The 22,955-nt window shown below is 55.2% G+C and overlaps 2 protein-coding genes across 3 annotated transcripts in view; one reads left to right on the top strand and one right to left on the bottom strand.

Moving 5' to 3' along the window:
• STX1A (syntaxin 1A) overlaps window positions 1–4,352 on the top strand; it is a 235,419-nt gene extending 231,067 nt beyond the window's left edge. Inside the window, exons 8-10 of one of the 2 annotated variants that reach the window (XM_032769883.2) lie at window positions 1,039–1,149; window positions 2,888–4,076; window positions 4,248–4,352. In XM_032769883.2, the coding sequence (XP_032625774.2) occupies window positions 1,039–1,149; window positions 2,888–2,965 (189 nt within the window). In that variant the 3' untranslated portion in view covers window positions 2,966–4,076; window positions 4,248–4,352. Of the gene's footprint in view, window positions 1–815; window positions 965–1,038; window positions 1,150–2,887; window positions 4,077–4,247 lie in introns of those variants that run through there. The other variant, XM_032769884.2, reaches the window with a different exon arrangement.
• A 4,349-nt stretch (window positions 4,353–8,701) lies between these two features.
• Window positions 8,702–22,815, bottom strand: BUD23 (BUD23 rRNA methyltransferase and ribosome maturation factor). The gene is made up of 12 exons (XM_032769885.2): window positions 22,744–22,815; window positions 22,517–22,554; window positions 21,706–21,801; window positions 20,072–20,154; window positions 19,829–19,925; window positions 16,274–16,370; window positions 14,850–14,900; window positions 14,133–14,218; window positions 13,763–13,808; window positions 13,080–13,141; window positions 9,489–9,578; window positions 8,702–9,140 (listed from the first exon to the last, which is right to left on the bottom strand). Exons 1-12 carry the CDS (start codon window positions 22,789–22,791, stop codon window positions 9,086–9,088), a joined length of 849 nt encoding a protein of 282 aa, XP_032625776.1. The 5' UTR covers window positions 22,792–22,815; the 3' UTR covers window positions 8,702–9,085.
• Between the last annotated feature and the right edge of the window lie 140 nt (window positions 22,816–22,955).

Consider the following 22,955-nt stretch of genomic DNA (forward strand, 5'->3'; position numbering starts at 1 on the left):
TCTGATGGTTAGAAAGCTTTGTCTAATTTCATGATTGAATGGTGCCCAGGCTGTGGGTTTGCACGGTCCCAGCTGATGGTGCAGAGCACCGCCAGCAGAGGGGTTGGCTCCTTGTGGCCATAGGAGGTGTGCAGAGTAGTGTGGCGGGGGGTGGGGGGGATTGTGCATGCATGGCTGTAGCTTTTGTGACTGTCTCTGTGCAATATCTGCTCTATGCAGGCTGGTGGCTGTGGCTGCTGGGGCCTGCTTTCTTGGTAGAGTTGTGAGTCCTTGGTGACAAATGCCAAAAGTTTCTCTAGTAGCTTACCCTGACATCCCAAAGTCCTACGCCGATGGGTCAGTCCCGGATGGGGAAAACAACCCTGCCAACTCACCCATCTGGGTCGCTTAGACCAAAGCAGGCGTATCTGCCTGTCCCGCTGAGCCGCGCAGCCAGGAACTGATCAGTCTTCGCACTGGCACCTGGCACAGCTTGGCCACTTGTCTGCCAAGGGACTGCCTCAGAGAACATCACTTGGGTAACAAACCTCCTGGACGTCCCATCCTGTGGACTTGCCACTGTAGGGTTCTGCAGCTGCCTGGCCACTGGGGGGAGCTGGAGTGTCCAGTGGGGCAAGGAGCTGGGGGTCCAAGGAAGCCGGCAGCTGCAGGTGCAGACATCTCCATGCAACAGCTGGGTCTGGGGACTCCCAAACAGCCTGGGCACTGAAGTTTTTCATCCCCCAGCCCGGCTCCAGGCCCCCGAGTGCAGGGCAGGGCTCAGCAGGAGGCAGGTTGAGAGACTCACACACACTCGCTCTCTCTTTCCTGTGCAGGGGGAGCAGTGACCATGGTGCAGTGGGAAGCCCCTGGGTTCACACTGGAGTATAAAGTGCCAGGAAGGACCCTGGCGTGCACTGCAGAAAGTGCAGCATGAGAGCAGGCAAGTAAGAGGAGCAGGTGGGGGATGGGTGCCTGGAATTCATGTGTCCTCGCTGTGTGTCTCTGCCTCTGTGTGGTCTCTGGCTTGGCTGGCTGTGTGTCTCCCGTGCTGCGCAGGGCGAGATGATTGACCGCATTGAGTACAACGTTGAGCACTCTGTGGACTACGTGGAGCGGGCTGTGTCTGACACCAAAAAAGCTGTTAAGTACCAGAGCAAAGCCAGGCGGGTGAGTAGCGTGTGCGGCGAAAGCCTCTCTCCGCTCTGCCCCAGGGGCTAGGGATGTGCCACCCACTGCTGGATAGCACACAGCAGGGCTCCTGCTGTGGGGAGCGACCCATCAGCCCTAGGGCCCTGCTTCCCATTGTCCAGCACAGGGTGCTCCAGCCGCCACGTGGGCTGGGGAGCAGGCAGGCGGGGGAGCAGATGGTGTGGGCTGGAGAGCAGACCCCAGCAGGTCGTCACCCAAATCACAGGCAGTGCTGAGAGCAGAGAAGGGCTCCGAGCGAGAAGGCGCTAGGGCCGTGCCTGCACACTAGACTGGGCCCAGAAACTGGGCTCCGGGGCTCAACTCTGGAGAAGGCCTGAGTGTGCCGTGCCAGCTCCTGGGGAGGGACAATTTCCTTCCCTTCAGAATGGGCCGGAGCAGACCTGGCTCTAGCCTGTCCCACTGGTTGGCGACTCAATGTGGAGAACTCCAGGCAGAGAGCACAGCTGGGGAGTGGACGGGCATGGCAGCTCCCACCCACAGCACAGCACAGGGTGCAGCCGGCCAGGTATGGAGGGGCGGACGTGGCAGCTGGGCACAGAGATGGGGGAGACGTGGTAGCTCACAGGGTGCAGCCGGCCAGGTGTGGAGGGGCGGATGAGGCAGCTGGACGCGGAGATGGGGGAGACATGGCAGCTCACAGGGCGCAGCTGGCCAGGCGTGGAGGGGCAGACGTGGCAGCTGGGTGCGGAGATGGGGGAGATGTGGCAGCTCACAGGGCGCTTTGGCCAGGCGTGGAGGGGCGGACGTGGCAGCTGGGCGGGGAGATGGAGGGGACGTGGCAGCTCACAGGGTGCAGCTGGCCAGGCGTGGAGGGGTGGACGTGGCAGCTGGTCGCGGAGATGGGGGAACTTGGCTGGTTCCCTAGTGCTGTGTGGCCGGTGGTCTTTGATGACTCACAAGGACCCCTCCTGCCCTGAAGCATGAGCACAAGGAACACCCCGGAGATGCCCTGGTGAGGTGCTGTGGGGGCATTTCTAGCCCCTGGGACAATGTGTCCATCGCTCTTGGGGCAGCTCGGTCCAGGCCTCATGGCTCTGGGCTCTCTGTGACCATGCCTGGCCCCAAGCCCTCAGGCACAAGCAGCCACAGACAGGGGCCAGGTCCGCAGCAGCCTAGTGAGCAGGGAACAACTCCCACGGTGACAGAATGGGCTGGCTGCGGCTAGGCCTGGCCAAGCCTCGGGGCCACAGGGTGCATTCCCCCTCTCCCCCCAGCTCTCTGGCTTCGAGGCCGTGGGGTGAGCAAGGCCCTCCTGAGAGCTACCAAGCGAACATGGGCTGAGCCCAGCTCAGCGCTGCCCTGCAGGCATTTGCCCAGGGCAATGTAGGGGCAAACAGAGCCTCTCTCTGCCGCCCCGTGTGCCCGGCTTTGCACGGAGGGAGCCCCTGGCCCAGGGATCCCGGTTGGCCTGGCACTGACATGCTCTCCAGGCAGGAGAGAACGCGCAGTGGTTCTGCCCTGGTGGCTGCGTGGGCGGAGGGGGGTCTGAGCCCTGCCCCTGGGCTGCAGAACAGGCTCAGTCCAGCTGGTGAGACAGAGGTGCTGGAGGATCCTGTATCTGGCTGAGCCTGGGTTCCAGGTGGGCACAGCCCTGCAGGGGGCGCTGGGCGGCTAAGGGGCTCATCCTGGGTGCCAGGGTTTGGACTGTAACCTCTCCCCTTCTCTCTCCTGTCGGTGCTGTGGGGCGGCTGAGCAGAAGAAGATAATGATCATAATCTGCTGCGTGGTCCTGGGCATCATCATCGCCTCCACCTTCGGCGGCATTTTCGGCTAGACCTTGCCAAGGCGAAACGTTCTCTGTAGACAATGCGATGGAGCTGCCGAGCTGCCAGGGCCCAGCTGTGCCTGAGGCAGGGCCAAGCCCTGCAGCCGCCAGGGAGGGGCCTTCCCAGCAGAATTTCACTTTCTAATGCATGATTGTTTTGTAACACTGTGTGTACGGTGCGGTGCGTCTGTGTGGCAAGGGGCGGGCTGGGCCATGGGGGGAGCTGGGCCCGATGGAGGGCAGGGCATGCATGCAGCACTGAGCCTAAAGCAAGGCAGCCAGCTGGTGCAGTGGGGGGAGGAGGGAGGCAAGCTGCCCTCATGTAGTGAGTCTCCTAGCACAGTGCCAGGCGCAGGACAGCAGGGCGTGCCAACGGCACTGAGCAAGGGGCAGTGCTGTGTTCCCCACAGAGCAGAGCTAGCCAACCAGTCTTCACCCAGCTTTGTAGCCTGGCACTGCCAGTGGGCGTTCACTGGCAATCATACGCCTTCTGTGTCTGCTCTGCGAGGGCATTACTGACAAAGTGCCACATCCCTCTGCCTGCTCCCTGCAGTGCCCCTTCCCTAGGGTCCACCTGGCCTGCACCTACCCCTCTGCTGCTTCCCGCAGTGCCCCTTCCCTAGGGTCCACCTGGCCTGCATCTACCCCTCTGGTGCTTCCCGCAGTGCCCTTCTCCCTAGGGTCCACCTGACCTGCATCTTCCCCTCTGCTGCTTCCCGCAGTGCCCCTTCCCTAGGGTCCACCTGACCTGCATCTACCCCTCTGCTGCTTCCCGCAGTGCCCTTCTCCCTAGGGTCCACCTGGCCTGCATCTACCCCTCTGGTGCTTCCCGCAGTGCCCTTCTCCCTAGGGTCCACCTGGCCTGCATCTTCCCCTCTGCTGCTTCCCGCAGTGCCCTTCTCCCTAGGGTCCACCTGGCCTGCATCTACCCCTCTGGTGCTTCCCGCAGTGCCCTTCTCCCTAGGGTCCACCTGGCCTGCATCTACCCCTCTGCTGCTTCCCGCAGTGCCCCTCTCCCTAGGGTCCACCTGGCCTGCATCTACCCCTCTGCTGCTTCCCGCAGTGCCCTTCTCCCTAGGCTCCACCTGGCACTGCATCTGCCCCTCTGCTGCTTCCCGCAGTGCCTCTCTCCCTAGGGTCCACCTGGCCTGCATCTACCCCTCTGCTGCTTCCTGCAGTGCCCCTTCCCTAGAGTCCACCTGGCCTGCATCTATCCCTCTGCTGCTTCCCGCAGGGCCCCTCTCCCTAGGGTCCACCTGTCCTGCATCTGCCCCTCTGCTGCTTCCTGCAGTGCCCCCGCTCCCCAGGGCACCTCTGGCACTGCACCTGCCCCTCTGCTGCTTCCTGCAGTGTTTCCCTCCCCCAGCCATATGTGGCTCTGCACTCACCCCGCTGCTTCCCGCAGTGCCCCTTGCCCTGAGCACTGCAAACAAAGTGCCATACACACCTCTACCTGCTCCCCCAGTGCATCCCTTCTCCGGCCATACCCCACTGCTTCCTGCAGTGCACCCCTCCCCAGGGTATGCCTGGCACTGCACCTGCCCCCCTCCCCAGGGCACTGCTGACAAAGCATCATTTACACCCTGCCTATTCCCCACAGTGCTCCCTCACCCGACCATACCTGCCACTGCACCCACCCCTGCTCTGCTGCACTTCCCCTTCCCCCCCCCCCCCCAAGCACTACGACCCTCTTGTGCTGATGCTTCCCAAGTGCTGGTGCAGGTTCCCTGGGGGGCTGCACCCCTTTAGAATTGGCCCACGGCATTAGCGCTCCCTGGGCTGCTCTGTGCCCGCTTGTCCTAGGGGAGATGGACAGTGCCAATCAGGCAAGGCGCTTGGTGGCCACTGCATGGGCCTGGAGCCACCTGGGGCTGGGCAGGAAGCATCTGGGGATGAGGTCAGAGCAGAGGCTCAGGCTCTCTGGGTGTGGGTCACTGGGGAGCCCTTCCAGTGCTGGGGCTGCTGCAGGCCCCTAGCCCCCTCACCCACTGTGGTAAGGGGCACCAGGCCCCTGCACTGCCTTGTGGCTGCATTCAGCCCTCTGAGGCTGGCACATGGGGGTGGCGAGGTGACCGACTGCTTGGTGCTGCCCTGGGGAGGGATCCCACTGGCTGGGCTTTCCTGTCCCCCTCCCCGCTGGGCATGGCACTCTGTGCACCTGGGGCGGAGCTAGGTGGGATTTCCCGTCACCCTCCCTTGCGACAGACCTGGGCTCTTGGGTCCCCCAACCCTGCTGTGTCTGGCCAGTTGGGAAAGGGCACAGGCTGCACATGGGAGCCGTGCAGCTGCCCCCGCCCGCCCCAGCCTGAGGCCCCCACAGAGCAGCCAGGTTCCTGCGCTGCCCGTGGGCAGCTGCTGTTCGGTGTTGTAAGCTCCGTCTCTTCCAGCTCCCTACGGAAGAGTGTGGCAGGTAGGGCCGGCGCTTCCATTTAGGCTACCTAGGTGGCATTTTGCGGCTCTCGGCGGCAATTCTGCAGCGGGGGGTCCTTCCGCGCTCTGGGTCTTCAGTGGCAATTCAGCAGCAGGTCCTTCACTCGCTCCGGGGCCCGCCACCGAAGTGCCCCAAAGACCAGGAGCGCAGAAGGACCCCCGCCTAGAGTGCCAAAAACCCTGGCACCGCTCCTGGTTGCAGGGCTGGCTCTGGCCCTCCCCTAGCTGGGGCACCCCCCTCACCTCGGCTGTAACGCAAGAGCCATGCCAGCCCCCTGGCCTTTCTTTGGGGGTGCCCTGCCCTCGCTCAAGTTACCATTTTACCAAGCCACCCCTGGCTTCAGGGCACCACATTCCCTCCCCCTAAGGGCTGCAGCGAATGTGTGAGTGGGGACAGCCTGCAAACCTGCTGGACGGAGCCCACAGCGAGAGTCCTGTGTGCCCGGAGACACCTGGAAGCAAGAGTCCAGCTGGGCTCGCCTGCCTGGGGCGGGGCTGCATCAAGGCCCTGCCTGCTCTGCCTGGATCCTTGCAGCGAGTGGGGAGGGGCTTGCCCTGTGCATGCCAGGCGAGGGCTTTCACTGGAGTTGGTCAGGCAAGTCCACGTGCCTATGCCAGTGCCAGAGGGTCCGTCCCTGGGCTGGAAGCCAGGCCCCACAAACCCCAGCCAGCATCCAGCATCAAGGCCTGACCTGCAACGGAATTACCGCCACGACTGTGAGGCTTCGAGGGTCCATCCCTTCCTGCCCCACCTTTGGCATCAGTTCTGCACTGCCATCACCAGAGCACCTGCTCCCTGGGAGACAGCCAGCCAGGGGCTATGCTGGCACCTCCTGGCCCCCAGGGCAGAGGGGAGCAAAGGGAGCCCATCCCATTGAACTAGCAGAACACCCCTTGAAAGCCAAATCCCCAGTGACTGCCTGAGGCTGCGCTGCGACTAGTGGCAGGCGGAAGGCTGCACAGGTGGGTTCTGCCATGCCAGTGTCTCTCATGCCCAGCTGTGCTGCTGGGACTGCAGGGCCAGGGGCTGTGCTCGGTGGGGCTGTCCCTTAGCACCCTGGGGAGGGGAGCTGAGGGGCAGTACCTGAAGGGTGAGCAGCCCTAGCAAGCAGGGCTCACATGATGCCAAGATTTGAGATCAGCAGGTGGCTTTCAGGAGGTGGCCAGCTGAGCTGCATCCAAGCAGGCTGAATGGAGACTGGGCTGACCCAGGCCTGCTGGGCACCATCTGCTGGGGTGCAGTGGGACACAGGCCACCCAGCATCCGCCTTGGTGCGATAGCACCTGTGCTGCAGTATTTAGTCCCCATCGGCCCCAACCTGCTGAGTTGGCCTAAATGAGCGTCCCCACCTTGCACCACCAGTACTGAAGGCCCCGCAAAGCACCTGCCATCCCCAGGTGCCAGGCACAGCCTGGGTATTGGGGTATAGCGAGGCATAAACTCCAGCCCCCTCCCCCAGCAGCCTGGGGGCCACTGGGAGAGAAAAGCACCATGTGTGCGGTTTTGGCTGGTGCTTGGCCAAGCTGCTGCTCCCTGCCTGCTGCTGGTGCCTCCAGGTGTGGCAGGGCAGGCCGAAGATGGCACCAGAACAGGGCTGGGCTCAGCTCCCTCCAGGTAACCAGCCTCTGGCCTTGCGCAGCTTGAGTCCCACATGGGTTCAGGGCCTAACCCTGCTGTAGTCCTGAGCTGCGAGCAGCTACTTCACAGCAAGCTTGAGTAACGGGCAGGGTCAAGGGGCATCGGCCCCGGCGCTGGCAGCCCTGCTAGGGGAGAAGGGCTGCGTATGGTCACACGCTGCCTTTGGGCGCATTCAGCTCCTGGCTAGGCTGGAGCCCGGATTCTAGACCCCAGCACCAGCAGAGATTTAATTCTATGCTGCTCTGCTCTGCCTCATGCAAAGCCTGGCCCACTCGACTGCCAGGGGAGGGCTCCTGCCGTCGGCAAGGGCTGGACAGCTCCTGGTGAGCCAGGACTGGTGGTCGCCCCTTCAAAATGCAGCTGCGGTGGAGGCTGACCAGCTATTTCTTCCTAAACACCCCTTGCGGGGGCGAGGCACCGCAGCACCATTGCAGCCTTTAGTAGCAGGGCTAGACCACCGGCTGGGGTGAGCCAGACAGCCCTGCCCCCATCCTCAGGTGCAGGGGCTGCATTAGACCCCGCTGCAGGGACCCCCTGCGCTCAGCACAGAACCCTGCGGCCAGAACAGCTGAGCATGCAGGGGCCTGGGGAGGAGTGCAGTGAGGAAACCTGCAATACAAAGGGGGCAGGTACAACTGGGGACACAGCAATACAGCAAGTGGGATTCTGCCCAGCTAGGGCTCTCCTCCCAGCAGCTGCTCCCATAAGCACCGAGCAGTGGGGCTGAGAAGCCTGCAGCAGGCCAGGCTTAGGGGAGGGAAGGGGGCTTGGCGCAATAGTGCAATCTCTGCACCTCGGGAAGCCCTGGCCTGTCCCACTCCCGCCTACTGCACGAGGGGATGCGATTAGCCAGGCTGTGCTGGGCGTGAGGAAGATGTTTTACTTTTCCTTTGGAAACACGTTTTTTCTCAAGAAGCACCTGTGCTATGTGCCCCCAGACCTCCCAGCGCCAGGGGCTTGACACAGTATTGCAGGGGAGGGGGGCACATGCAGCTTTCACTCATACTGGGATTTGTTTTTTAATTAATGTACTTGAAAGAGTTCAGAGCAACCCCTTGGTTGTAACATCGCTGTACCGTGAGCTAAGTGTCCTTGTTTTCTATGTGGACCTTGAACCTGGCTTGCTGTGTCCCCATGGCTAGAATAACATTGTACGTTGCCTCCTGTCTACACCCAGCTCCCGGTCCTGCCCCCAGCTTTGGGTGCAAAACAGCTTCCCATTGGGTGGAATTTTTATGCAGAATAAACATTTGTAGCCGTAAACCCAGCAGTGGGCTCCTCGCTCTGTTGTGGCTGAGGGGAGGGACGAAGAGAGGGCACCTCCATTGGCTGGCTGGGCAGGGGCGTGCCGCAGCCAGGAACAGAAGTGTTCCTCCAAGGGCCTGTTGAAGCCCTCAGCTAAAGGAGGAATGGGCATCATACAGCAGCCCCCCACCTCCACCTGCCAGTGCACGAGCGCTGCGAAAGTGCTTAGTCTGGTCGACTGGTGGGTTTTCTCAGTGCTCACTGAGCACACGCCACACGACTGGAGTACGTAACCCTGCAGCAGCCAAGCAGAGGGCACAGCACTGTGCAAATACTCCTGTGAACCAGAGAGGAGCAGTGGAGACCAGCGCTAGGTCCATTAGCCCTTGCTGTGCACAGAACCACCTCCAGAAAGATGACAGCTCTGCAGCACTCGTAACCAAGGACCCATTTACTGAGTAGGCTGGAAGCTCAGCAGGAAAGCTTCCATCACCCAGGCCACTTTGCACCCAGTACTTGGGCAGGCTGCCCACCAGTGTTTCTGACTCCCCTCCAGTTGGCTCTCATAACATAAAAATAGATGCGGAGTCTGTTCCCGACCGGCATCATCCCATGAAATACGACCAGAAGCATCAGATGGGATCCTGGACAGCAGCAGAGCTGGCCCAGCCTTCCACTGCAAGGGCCACAGACAGACCCGCTCCATACAAGCAGCTTTCAGACCAGGGGGGTCCCTCCAGGGAGGCACAAGAGCTGCAAGGAAGTTCCACAGGGGCTGTTGCATGGCGACCATCAAGCTGGAATACGTGGGGCAATCAAAAGCGAGGCCGCCGCTTTCGGCCAGTGTATCTCGTATCTGCCCTCACTTCCCTGCAGAGCAAGGCACAGAACAGATCACGCTGTAGGGAGGGGTGGGCTAGAAGCGAATCAGGCCACAGAGCCAGAAGGGCTGGAGCCTTCACTGGTAGCCAGGAGAGGGGTCAGCAGAAGCATTAGAACAGGTTTGCAGCAGGACAAAAGGGTTGCGGCCATGCCGCCCAAAGGCGGGTAATGGCTACAGTGAAAGTGAATTGCTGATGTTCTTGTTACCATGCCCTGAAACAATGGTGGTAGCTGCATGGGAGATAGAGGCAGCCGGGTTACAACCCATACAATGCCCGCTACTTGCTCCCTCCCACCCACAGGAACCTGGGCAAAGGGAGGCACCACGGTACGTACTTGCCCTGCCGCCGTCTGCGTTCCTTCTTCTCCAAGACCCAGTCCCGGCTCTTCTTTACAGACTTTCCCTTGGCATTTCTGAACCGTGTTCTACAGAGAAACAGAAATGATGGCGCTGATGGGGGTCCACGCAAAGAGGATCAGTCTGGAGGGCTCTGGGCTGCCTCCAGAGGGCTCTGGGATTCAGCTCTTAGCACAGGACAGCTCTTGTTCCCACATGTCAGGGCAGTGAGCACTGGCCAGTATTCCCCAGCCCCTCTCACGCCAGCCAGGACGATGACAGCCCAGGTGTGGGGGAGGCTGGAAGCTAAGGCAGCAAGCAGCGGCATGGGCAAGCAGCACTGGCCAGAGCAGGACAAAGAGGCAGGCAAGGAAAATGGTGACAAGTCCTCAGTCAAGGCAACCCCTGCCTCCAGCTGTGGGGCAGGGCTGAGTGCTTTCCCCATGTGCTCTGCGAGAGCACAGACCGGCAGGTAGAATACTCCACAAAAAAAGCAGTTAGCTGTCACCTCAGCTCAGAGAGGAACACACCTGGGTGGGGACTGCACATCCCAACTTCACTGGAGCAGACTCTAGCCTGACAGCCAATTGCATGCGGGAACCACGGGTCTCCATGGGACATAACCCCAGATTACAGAGGAAGACAGCTGCAATCTGGTTTTTTTTAAGCAAGTTGCCGGAATGCTGCCTTGGTAATTAGGAGCCATAAGCTGGGTACTGTTAAGGAGTGGAACAGTGTCAGAGGCAGGAAAACATGGCAGCCAACAGCTCCTGGCAACCACGACGACTATCCTCTGGCTGGTGCTCTGTCTCTCCTATTGGCTGCAAGGGGAGCTTTGCCCTGCACCACCACCTAGGGAGGAGACATGCCAACAGCAGAGAAATGCCCCAAGTACCCAGAAAGACACAAGAGACACGCCCAAACAGCTGAGAAGGAAGGGAATTTAGGGCTACATAGGGTAACTGACTGGCATAATTATACCAGTATGGGTATGTCTACACTACAGGATTATTCCGATTTTACATAAACCGGTTTTGTAAAACAGATTGTATAAAGTCGAGTGCACGTGGCCACACTAAGCACATTAATTCGGTGGTGGGCATCCATGTACCGAGGCTAGCGTCGATTTCTAGCGCGTTGCACTGTGGGTAACTACTGTAGCTATCCCATAGTATACAGTCCCCCTGCCACTGGAATTCTGGGTTGAGATCCTAATGCATGATGGTGCAAAAACAGTGTCGCGGGTAGATTCTGGGGTAAATTCATCACTCATTCCTTCCTCCGGGAAACAAGGGCAGACATTCATTTACCACCCTTTTCCCTGGATGGCCCTGGCAGACGCCATAGCACGGCAACCACTGGAGCCCGTTTTGCCTTTGTCTCTGTATGTGTACTGGATGCCGCTGACAGAGCGGTACTGCAGCGTACACAGCAGCAGTTCATTTGCTCTATTGCAAGTGCAGAGACGGTTACCACGTCGATTCTGTCATGCCATGCCATTGTAATTGGCGATGGAGATGACAGTTATCAGTTTGTTCCTGTGACTGTCTGCTGCTGTCTGGTGCTCCTGGCTGGCCTTAGCTGAGGCAGCCGGGGGTGAAAGACAAAATAGGAATGACCCCTGGCATCCCTCCTTTAGTTTATATCTAAAAATAGAGTCAGTCCTGCCTAGAATATGGGCAAGGTTACTAGAGAACAGAGAACCAGAGAGCACAGCCGCTCCATGTCAGATCCCACAGAAAGATGAGCTACATGCCATTCTAGGGGTGGCCCTGCAACAATCCCATCATGGCTTCCCTCTCCCCCAATCGCTTCTGGCTACGTGGCAGGTCCCCATTTGTGTGATGAGTAATAAGAATGCAAGAATAAGAACACTGCTTTTTGTGAGATTAAATGATGGGAGGCAGCCTCCAGCTGCATATGATGAGTCCAGGCAGGACAGTGCGGAGAGAGGAGCCCAGCATCCTGCTGTTATGATAGTCCAGGCAGTACAGAATCTTTTCTTACACATGAAAGGAGGGGGTGCGAGAGTTCAGCCCCCAGTTGCTATGATGAAGATGGTTACCGAGCCGTTCTGTACCATCTGCCGGGATGACCGGGAGTCATTTCCATTTTTCACCAGGGCCCCGGCTGACCTCACCTAGAGGCAGCCAGGAGCGTCACGGGACGATGATGAGGACGGCTAAAGTCCTTCTGCACTGACCGTCTTGCCACCGGGAAGGAGGGAGCAGGATGCTTGCTGTTCAGTGCCGCAGCACCGCGCTCTACCAAGCACATGCAGTAGGACATATGGTGACATTGAAAAAAGTCAAGAACGATTTATTCCCTTTCTTTCAGAGGAGAGTGGGGGGGGGGGGGCGTAAATTGACGAGATATACCCTGAACCCACCCCGGACGTGTGTTGACCTACAGGCATTGGGAGCTCAGCCAAGAATGCAAATACTTTCGGAGACGCTGTGGACTGTGGGATAGCTGGAGTCTCAGTCCCCCCCTCCATCAGAACGTCCATTTGATTCTTTGGCTTTCCATATTTATGCTCGATCACATGCACAGTTGTGGACTCTGTATTAGCTGGAGATTTTTTTCAAATGCTTTGGCATTTCGTCTTCTAACGAGCTGTGATAGATAACAGATATGTGTCTCCCATACAGTGCAGATAGTCATCTCCTAACGCGTACCCAGCATGAGAGCTCTTTTTTGGATTGGGACTGACATGGCCACCACGGCTGATAGAGCTAAACTGCATGGAAGAAAACAGGAAATAAATATCAATAAGTCGCGGGCTTTTCCATATTCTACGTCGGCAGTGCACCTCCGAGTTCATTGCTTATCCAGATGCGGTCATAATGGTGAAACTTGGATTACGCCCGAGGCAATACTGTCGATTTGCGGCCATACTAACCATAATCCGACATGGCAATATCGATTTCAGCACTTCTCCCCTTGTCGGGGAGGAGTACGGAAACCGGTTTAAAGAGCCCTTTATATCGATATTAAGGGCCTCGTTGTGTGGACGAGTGCAGGGTTAAATTGGTTTAACACTGCTAAATTCAGTTCAAACGCATAGTGTAGACAAGGCCAAGGCCATTGACTACCCATGTGGACATTCTTATGCCAGTGAATGTCCCCATGCAGACAAGCCCTGGGCCAGCCTGCCTGAACAATTACCACACAGTGAACTCCACTGAACTGGGGAGAAGGACATCTTAAAAATCCAACAGCCCCACTGCACATCATGCCCAAACACTCACAACTCAGCCCCACCCCAGAATTCTCCCAGCCGAGATCAGGCTGGATGATCTAAGGTATAAACAAGCAGAACAGACCCCTTTGGGCCATCTTATATGCCATGAAGCAGCTACATCTTGTGCTACTCCACAGTGGCCTAAACCATGACTGGAAACGTCTGGGTCAGGAAAGGCCAAAGCCATCCTGAAACTGAGCACCCAGAGCTAGAGCCCTCCCACCGCAGGGTCCTGGCCCTCCAGCTCCCTGACTCCGCAGTCCAGCGTCAGTGCCACCCCCCTCCCCACTAGCCAGGCCCCCCGAGGCGGTCTCTCTCCCAGGGAGGACCCTGGTGAACATGGTACCTTTCATTGGTGAACTTGGCGTGCTGGGACTCCTCTCCATCAGCGCACTCAGCACCAAGGGCCTGGAAGCACAAAGCGACGGGCCTCAGTGCCACAAAGCGCAGCCCCAGCCACCTCCCCTGGACAGAAGGGGAAGGGGCTCTGCAAGAGCCAGGACTGGAACGAGGCCCGACTCAGCAAGCCTCAGGGACAGGCTGCACCGTAGGGAAGGAGCAAACTGATCTTCCAGTGCTTGAGGCAAAACCAGGCCAGCCCCGAGCTGGCTCAGTGGAAGGTCTGGAACAGGATGAGCCAAGGCTGGCAAGTGAGCAAGACAATCCTGGTACTAAGGACACGGGGTTAGGTCCCCTCTCCCACAGTGCTGCTGGCAAGGGACCAGTGCATGACAGGCGGCCACATCAGACTTCAGGCACAAAGGCCACTGGAGCTGCACCATCAGGAATGGCAATCAGCCCCTCTGTGCAGATCGCTTTTCCAAAGGTTTGATTCTGAAGACCAGGTTGGCCCCCTGGCGGGACGATGTCACATAGCCCACTGCCTCTGGCCAGGCTCCTTGTGTTCAGGTTACCTAGCAACCACACCTACTAAAAGAGCATCCCTCAGCAGGAGATCCTGAGCACTCCGCCCCCTGCTCCCTCCCACTTCACCAGCTGCACCATCCTTTCTGAGCCGCAGCTCATTACCTTTGGTAACACACCAGCCGTCCCAACAAAGAGACAGAGGAAGAACCTGAAAGAGAGAGAGAGAGATGAGATGAGATTCCGAGGCCTCAGATTGAGAGTCTGGGACTCTGAACATCCAGAGGCCTAGTCAAGAGCTTCCCACACAGCTTCCAGAAGCTGACTTGAGGCTAGGTGTCCTTCACAGGCCATCTACCTCACAGATCAGTAGTAGGGTCTGTAACAGGAACTCCTGCCTCTGTCATGGGGCAGTATTTCCATTCGGGGGAGACACAGCCATGTCAGAGTCTCCAGTAAAGTAACACACTACAAGAATGGGCTCACCCCAGCTCAAGTCAGTCAGTGCCCCAGCCCAGCGGGAGACAGAACTCACTTCTTGGCTTTGGCGCTGTTGGGATAATCCACCACCATTCCTCCCGTGAACCCTGCCTTCATGGCCTGCGCAGTGATGAGCTCCAGCTGACAGAGAGAGAACATGCTTTCAGGAACTCTTCAGCCATCACCAGGCCAGCAATGTACAGCACAGCTCCCAAGGCTCAGCCAGCAGCTAACAGTGCAGCTTACTGCAGGGTCTAGCCGGGCTAGGGCTCCTCAATGGTGAGATCACCCCCCCTTTCATAGCAACCCCTAAATACAACCCCCAGGCAGCAATCCCTCCAGAAACCACTCTTTGGTTGTATTTTAACTCCTCTCTCCTTTCCCCACCCTGGCTCGTCTGTTGTCTTCATGCTCTAGCTCAGTCTAACTGACAGTGAGTCTTCAGGAAAAGGCCAGTGGGTTGACACTGCAAAGCTCTGGTATTACATAATACTGAATAGCATTCAGCCCAGCGGCCTGCCCATCGCTCCTTGAGGCCCCGGCTTTTCACCAGTACCAGTGAACAGACCTCTGGGAAATCCTGCAAACCAAATGCTGAATGCTGTTCTGCTGGGTCCTTAAAGCAGCCCATCTTCACACACACACACACACCTCAGCTCCCAATGCCCCCTGGAAAAACAGCCAAACTTTGAACAGGGCTTCTCTGCCTCCTCCCTCCCTGCATCCCCTCTCCCCATCAGCTGCATCCCCTCTCCCCATCAGTCAAAGTCACCTGTTCTGAGTTTTCAGGGTACAACTGCAAGATGGCTCGGGACCCGCGGGCCTACATGAAACAAAGATGGTTATAAACCCCTAGTTCCAGACTAGGCTTTCCCCCCAGCACACAGTCTCCCAGCCCAACATGGCATGATCAGAACTTGGAGTTTTTGTTAACAGTGCATGGACATTACTACCCACTACAGCCTGCTGGGGAACGTCACCTCAAAAAGGACATCCTCTCCCTTGACATTCTGGGAGAAGGAAGGGGCAGCTGGCTGGCTGAGAAGGCACCACTTACCAAAACAGAATAAAGGATTAAGAAAACTCAAAGTTCCAGAGTAACTGCACCCGTTTCCTCCTCTGAGATCCATCAAGGGCACCCAAAAGTTTCTAGCTCTCTCGGGCAGAGACCCCCATTTCTCTCTCTCAGCAGGGTTTTTCCAGGCTGCACAGTTCACTGCCTACGCCAGGGGTAGGCAACTTATGGCACGTGTGCCAAAGGCAGCATGCGAGCTGATTTTCAGTGGCACTCTCACTGCCCGAGTCCTGGCCACCAGTCCAGGGGGCTCTGCATTTTAATTTAATTTTAAATGAAGCTTCTTAAACAGTTTAAAAACCTTATTTACTTTACATACAACAGTTTAGTTATATATTACAGACTTATAGAAAGAAAGCTTCTAAAAACGTTACAGTGTATTACTGGCACCAGAAACCTTAAAGCTGAGTGAATAAATGAAGACTCGGCACAGCACTTCTGAAAGGCTGCTGACCCCTGGCCTACACTGATATTCCCAGCAAGTCAGATGCCTAAACAGGCCAGCATCTGCACTTTACTTTCACTCCAAAGGCTCTGAACAGCGTATTTACCAGGAGTTAAAAGTTACCACGCAGCTCTTTCTAAGCAAGCACATTCTGACATTGCAGAGAAAACATATTAAAACAATAAAAGAACCTACACACATGCTAAAAAGTTACCAGACATGACCCCAACTCCAGCCTTGGGCTCTGGTAGGAGTTAAACCTTCAGTGGGGGTTTCACTGTGGTTACAAGTTCAGAACCGTCTCACATTCAGAACCAGAACTGAAACTGGGCAGTTCAGCTGCTTCTTCACTCAACCCAGGCCTTCCTGGGTAATCAGCAGACCATGACCCACTCCTTAGGGCACAGCTTCAGAAGGCTGGGAGTTTGCGTAGCTGACGGTAGGAAACTTGCATGAACCTTTTCCTGGGGATCCCCCAGGAAATCCACTTCACCCTTATTGTTCCAAACATCCACTCGTGTCTGGCACATTTTCATTACAATCCTTGAGCTCCCAGGCCCCACATCACATCTCCCCCCAGAGAGGTTACATACAATCCCACCCACAACACACTTAATACAATAAGGTTTTTCAAGGACATTGCGGGAAAGGGTCATATCTGTCACTCACCACTTACCAAGGCAGAATAAAGGGTTGAGAAGAATCGATACAGGCGTTTTGGGGGACTGTGTGTCTTCTTATCAGCGTTACAGAGCCATTGCACTGCAGAAATACTGAAAGAGAATGCATGACCTAAATGACACTGAGCCACCAAGCCTCCCACGTGGGCAACCAAAGCCACATTCTTTAACAAAGACTCGAGTCCCCTAACGTCGTCCTCCTACCAGTGTCCCTCACACCTATTCTGTAGTCCAAGATAGCATGTGACATACTGTTGGGCCCAAGACAACTACTGCATTTGCTTCATCAGTGCATTGCCTCTTACTTTTTAGGAGCAAAGGTGTTGTATAAGCCCATTCTAAAGAGATGCTGTCTGGCACAGGAGGTCACGTATTTGATTTGCAAGTCATGCCTGACCCATTTGGCGTACTTATCTGTCAGATCTAGATTCTGCAGAACACAGGCTTTCATTACAACAGAGTTTCTAGTCCTTATGGATACAAAACCTTCCAGATTTGAGTGGATGTAGTGCAATCGAAGACCAGGAGCGCTGAGAGAGAGATTTATAGAAATGGTGGGGGTCACTCTGGAGCCCAGCAATGACACCTCAAGGGCATTCAACAATAACCAGAGTCCATAGTTGTGAGTGATGCTGTGAAAGGAAGCTGGAATTTCCTGTAGTATTATGGATCCTATATATGCCTCAGTTTCCTCCCATACCCTCCACTGCTATCCAGCGAGGGCTAAAAGGCTAAGTCTGCTCTTGGAGCAGCAGGAGACATGGGATGGGAGGGTGGATGGGGGGGTTATCTCGCTGCCTGGGCACAATGAATTTTAAGGAACTGGCTGGAACCTGCTGAAACCAACCCATACCAATCGAGAATCATGAATATCAGGGTTGGAAGGGACCTCCTGCTCAAAGCAGGACCAGTCCCCAGCTAAATCATCCCACCCAGGCCATTGTCAAGCTTGACCTTAAAACCTCTAAGGAAGGAGATTCCACCACCTCCCTAGGTATCCCATTCCAGTGCTTCACTACCCTCCTAGTGAAAAAGTTTTTCTTAATATCCAGCCTAAACCTCCCCCACTGCAACTTGAAACCATTACTCCTTGTTCTGTTATCTGCTACCACTGACAACAGTCTAGAATAGATCTGGAACCCCCTTTCAGGTAGTTGAAAGCAGCTATCAAATCCCCTCTCATTCTTCTCTTCTGCAGACTAAACAATTCCAGTTCCTTCAGCCTCTCCTCATAAATCATGTGCTCCAGCCCCCTGATCATTTTTGTTGCCCTCTGCTGGACTCTTTCCAATTTTTCTACATCCTTCTTGTAGTGTGGCGCTCAAAACTGGACACAGTACTTCAGATGAGGCCTCACCAATGTCGAATAGAGAGGAATGATCACAACCCTCAGTCTGCTGGCAATGCTCCTATTAATGCAGTCCAATATGCCGCTAGCCTTCTTGGCAACAAGGGCACACTGCTGACTCATATCCAGCTTCTCATCCACTGTAACCCCTAGGTCCTTTTCTGCAGAACTGCTGCCTAGCTACTCGGCCCCTAGTCTGTGGTGGTGCATGGGATTCTTTCATCTTAAGTGCAGGACTCGCACTTGTCCTTGTTTGAACCTCATCAGATTTCCTTTGGCCCAATCCTCTATAATTTGTCTAGGTCCCTCTGTATCCTATCCCTACCCTCCAGCATATCTACCACTTCTTCCAGTTTAGCATCATCTGCAAACTTGCTGAGGGTGCAGGCCACACCATCCTCTACATCATTAATGAAGATATTGAACAAAACCAGCCCCAGGACCTACTCTTGGGGTACTCCTCTTGATACTGGCTGCCAGCTAGATGTGGAGCCATTGATCACTACCCATTGAGCATGACAATCTAGCCAGCTTTCTATCCACCTTACAGTCCATTCATCCAGCCCATACTTCTTTAACTTGCTGACAAGAATACCGTGGGAGACCATATCAAAACTTTGCTAAAGTCAAGGAACAACACATCCACTGTTTTCCCCTTATCCACAGAGCCAGTTATCTTATCATAGAAGGCAATTAGATTAGTCAGGCATGACTTGCCCTTGGTGAATCCATGCTGACTGTTCCTGATCACTTTCCTCTCCTTGAAGTGCTTCAGAATTGATTCCTTGAGGACCTGCTCCATGATTTTTCCAGGGACTGAGGTGAGGCTGACTGGCCTGTAGTTCCCCGGATCCTCCTCCTTCCCTTTTCTAAAGATTGGCACTACATTAGCCTTTTTTCAGTCATCTGGGACCTCCCCCAATTGCCATGAGTTTTCAAAGATAATGGCCAATGGCTCTGTAGTCACACCCGCCAACTCCTTTAGCACCCTCAGATGCAGAGCATCCAGCCCCATGGATTTGTGCTCATCCAGCTTTTCTAAATAGTCCTGAACCACTTCTTTCTCCACAGAGGGCTGGTCATTCCTCCCCATGCTGTGCTGCCCAGTGCAGCAGTCTGGGAGCTGACCCCTAAGAGGCAATGGGAAGCCCCAGTGACCAGACAATTCACACCTAGCAAACAACCATCAAAAGGAAGATTTCCCCCCACGTCTCAGCAGGGAAGCTGAGCAGAGGCCAGCTCCAGAACAAGGGACTAAGAGGCACCAGGCAGGGAATAAACAGTAGCTTTTGAGAGAGGCTGGGCTGCTCTCCCTGTGGAGGGGCAAAGGGACTGAGAGCCTGAAATGGAACCTGGAGCAGCTTGGCTGGCAGATTGCTCTGGCTGACCAGATGCACTATATCTTACCCTTGATTTCTCTCCGCTAACCTAAGGACTCCCCATGCTGCCTTCCAGATGACTAATAAACCCTATTCTGCTTTGAAAAGGCTGCCTGGTGTCCCTGCAAATACCTGCTGAGGTGCAGTAGCCCCTGAACAGTGTAAAAGTGTGACCAGGAGTCCAGCGCAGTCAGACTCACTGGACAGAGCCTATGGTGTGAATCACAAATGCTAGACCCAGGGGCACATCAGAGGCAGTGAGGCTGTGGGCTGACGCTGAAGGAAGATTGGGGCCATTTGGGGATCTGGCACAACAAAGGGGTTCCTCCAACAGACTGTTTAAAAGCTGGGGCACAGCACAGATCCTATGGATCTGACACACGCTGAATATAACAGCAGCATTAACTAGCAAACAGGTTATATGCTGGGGCAAACCACCCATTAGTGTCAGGGGTTCTGACCCTTCCCATCCCTCCTCAAATGAGCAGCATGACCATGATCTAGTTTCTTATGCCATGTTCAGCACAGGTAGTCAGCACCTTCTTCTAGCCTTAGTTATCAGTGACTCTCAGCCATTCCTCGATTTTTGGATAAGCCGTTCCCTGTTTTCACAGTCCAATATTATGAGAGTCAAAGGGAATTTTCCAGCAGCTGCTCCCAAATACAGGAGGAAGCATCCCTAATTCAAAGCCTGTCCAAATTTCAACTACCTGCTATGGAGTGCAAGCTGGTAAGGCCAGCTAACAGGGCCAGGCTTGTGTTGTGTCTTCCTGCTACGCAGAGCTCTGAGAACTAAGAGAAGAAAGCAAAGAGCAATGTCTTACCTGACACAGCCATCAAACATGCCTGGCCTGAAGGGAATCCCCTGCCCCATGTCTGCGAGGATGAGGTCTCCTTCCACCTCTCTCTCCATAGCAACATCTGCACAGCACAAAAGACAAGTCAGGCAGATGGCCACAAGTCTTCAGATCAGTACCCAGGGCTGCATTTTATACATTTCTAACCCTCCCACTGCACATACGTATTGTTTGCCCACTAGGGCATGCAGTGGAAGAGAATCTGCTTACCCAGCATGGCAGAACTGATGTCCATCCCAACCCAGTGATGTCCCTCTTCAGAGATAAAATCTCCACTCAAACCAGAGCCACAGCTAAAAGCAAAAGAACAGGTCTTAGAAATGCAGATCTATCCCAATATCCAGCCCTTTTACTGACTATGACAGGTTGGATCACAGAAACTCCCCAGGAGCTGCCACCTGATGTGTCAAGACTACTTCTGCCCCTGCTTTCCTGCCCTGGCAGCTTAGGACTTCAGTGCCCTGCCTGGTTTGAGCCAGACCCACTAGCCTGCTGCAAACCCAGATCTAGGGTCTGAACCACATCCCCTAACAGCTGCAGACTTACCTGGAAGCAGCTTACAGATGTGTTCCTGTCTTTAACACTCAGATGCCCAACTCCCAATGGGGTCCAACCCCCAAATAAATCTGTTTTACCCTGAATAAAGCTTACACAGGGTAAACTCATAAATTGTTTGCCCTCTATAACACTGATAGAGAGATATGCACAGCTGTTTGCCCCCCCAGGTATTAATACATACTCTGGGTTAATTAATAAGTAAAAAGTGATTTTATTAAATACAGAAAGTAGGATTTAAATGGTACCAAGTAGTAACAGACAGAACAAAGTGAATTGCCAAGCAAAATAAAATAGAACACACAAATCTATGTCTAATCAAACTGAATACAGATAAAAACCTCACCCAGTAAGCTTCCTTTTACAGACTAGTCTCCTTCTAGTCTGGGTCCAGCAATCACTCACACCCCCTGTAGTTACTGTCCTTTGTTCCAGTTCCTTTCAGGTATCCTTTGGGGAGTGGGGGGGGGAGGGGGAGAGAGGCTCTCTCTTTAGCCAGCTGAAGACCAAATGGATAGACCTCCTGGGGGTTTAAATAGACTCTCTCTTGTGGGTGAAGACCCCCTCCTTACTTCTATGCAAAGTCCAGCTCCAAGATGGAGTTTTGGAGTCACATGGGCAAATCACATGTCCATCCACGACTCAGAACTACAGGTAGCAGCCATGGTTCACAGGCTACCTTGAACATCCTCAAATAGACTTCTTATGTGGATTGGAGCATTCCAAGATCCATTTTTCCTTAAGTGCTTCTTGATTGGGCATTTAACTTTGCAAATTCCTTTCTAAAGAAGCTGACCAAATGCCTTACAAAGCTTACTTAGAAATCAAGCAAATATACAGCCAATATTCATAACTTCAAGTACAAAAATGGTATATGTGTACAAATGGGATGAATAGATTCAGACAACCATAACCTTTACAGAGAAGTCACATGGCACATGTAGCATAAAACATACTCCAGTTATGTCATACTCCCATAAAACATTATGGGATACGTCGCCAAACTGACATGTCTGAAAACCTTTCAGGACAATGATCTACTTTCTCCTCTCTCTAAGCAGCAACTGTGGAAATTAAGTACTGAGACACCCACGTTCTTTCTAGATATTTGAGCCATGGTCGTCATCATCATACTATGCACTGTAATTTGTAGTACAAACCTAAAACCCTTACACTGACAATGCAGAGTTCTGTCCTTCTCTAACTGCAACATGAAGGCCAGTGAGGTTAGGTGGGAGGAGGAAAGCAGCATCCTTACAGTTCTACATGGCTCATAAGCATGGTCTTACCCAACATCCAGAAGGAAACATGGCCGATCTTCTGGCAAGCCCAAAAGCTCCACAGCCCGCTCTGACATCTGCGACTGGATCTCAATCATTCGAGAGCTGAGGAGAAAGAATCCTCCTTAGAATCACAGAATCTCAAGGTTGGAAGGGACCTCAAGAGATCATTTAGTCCAACCCCCAACTAAATCATCCCAGCCAGGGCTTTGTCAAGCCTGACCTTAAAAACCTCTAAGGAAGAAGATTCCACCACCTCCCTAGGTAACCCATCTCAGCGCTTCACCACCCTCCAAGTGAAAAAGTTTTTTCCTAATATCCAATCTAGACCTCCCCCACTGCAGCTTGAGATCATTACTTTTATTCACATGAAAGCACTAATGAAAGATCTAAATGGCTTCTGCTACCCAAAATAGTGACAGCCAAGGTAACCTCTGGCTCGGACTTTATTTATTCATGAAGACAATGGAGTACTTGGAAGCACAAGGAAAGGCCTAAGACGGGAACCGGCCTTGTGGTGGAAATTTCCACATTCCGTTGGGGGCCCATGGGCCCTGCATAAACTGACTTAGGCGTTTTTCAACCACCTGCTCTTTAGTACCATTGGTCAATACAGCTCTCCACATAATTACTAAGACTGACGTCAGGCACCCGGCTCTGCCGTTCCTCAGGAGTTTACAGCTCAGAGCACAGCAGCAGACGGCACTCCAGGCGCTCTGGACATCGACACAGAGACGGGACAAGACCCATTCTCACCACCTGCACTGGGGACTGGCCGCGCGCACCACAGCAGGGGAGCAAGCAGGGGGCGCACCCTTACTTCTGGGAGTACTTCCGAGCCTCGGCCTCGTCGTAGAACTGCAAGAAAAGCAAAGAGCAAAGAGTCGGAGAACGACCGGCTGATGCTGCCCTCCCGCCGGGGGCCGGAGACCTCCCCCGCTTCCCGCGGGTCAAGCCGCGCCCCCGGGCCCCACACAGCCCCGCCCCAGCCGCAGCGACCCGCCCACGCCAGGCCTAGGGACACAGGGGCGCCGCGCCCGGACTCACCAGCTCCGGGGGACCGCGATGCTCAGGTCTCCGGCCGCTCCCCGCCATGCTGACCCTCTGACGTCATCTCCCCGCGCCGCGGCGCACTGTGTGAGGCTCGCGCGCCGGCAGCTCCCATTGGTCGAGGCAGCCGTCCGTCCGCGCGACTTTGTTCATTCCCTTGGCCAGGGCCCCAGAGGGAGCGCTCCCATTGGCCGCGCGCGCCGGCGGCC

Source organism: Chelonoidis abingdonii, chromosome 20 (assembly GCF_003597395.2).
Source record: "Chelonoidis abingdonii isolate Lonesome George chromosome 20, CheloAbing_2.0, whole genome shotgun sequence".
Lineage (NCBI taxonomy): Eukaryota > Metazoa > Chordata > Testudines > Testudinidae > Chelonoidis > Chelonoidis abingdonii.

Excerpts from the sequence above, each read along its gene's own strand:
- BUD23 (XM_032769885.2), bottom strand. The coding sequence starts at position 22,791 with ATGGCGGGGAGCGGCCGGAGACCTGAGCATCGCGGTCCCCCGGAGCTG. Across the intron at positions 21,802-22,516 it reads GCTCGGAAGTACTCCCAGAA|CTCTCGAATGATTGAGATCC; the intron begins GTAAGGGTGCGC and ends CTTTCTCCTCAG. Across the intron at positions 19,926-20,071 it reads CATCAGTTCTGCCATGCTGG|ATGTTGCTATGGAGAGAGAG; the intron begins GTAAGCAGATTC and ends TGTGCTGTGCAG.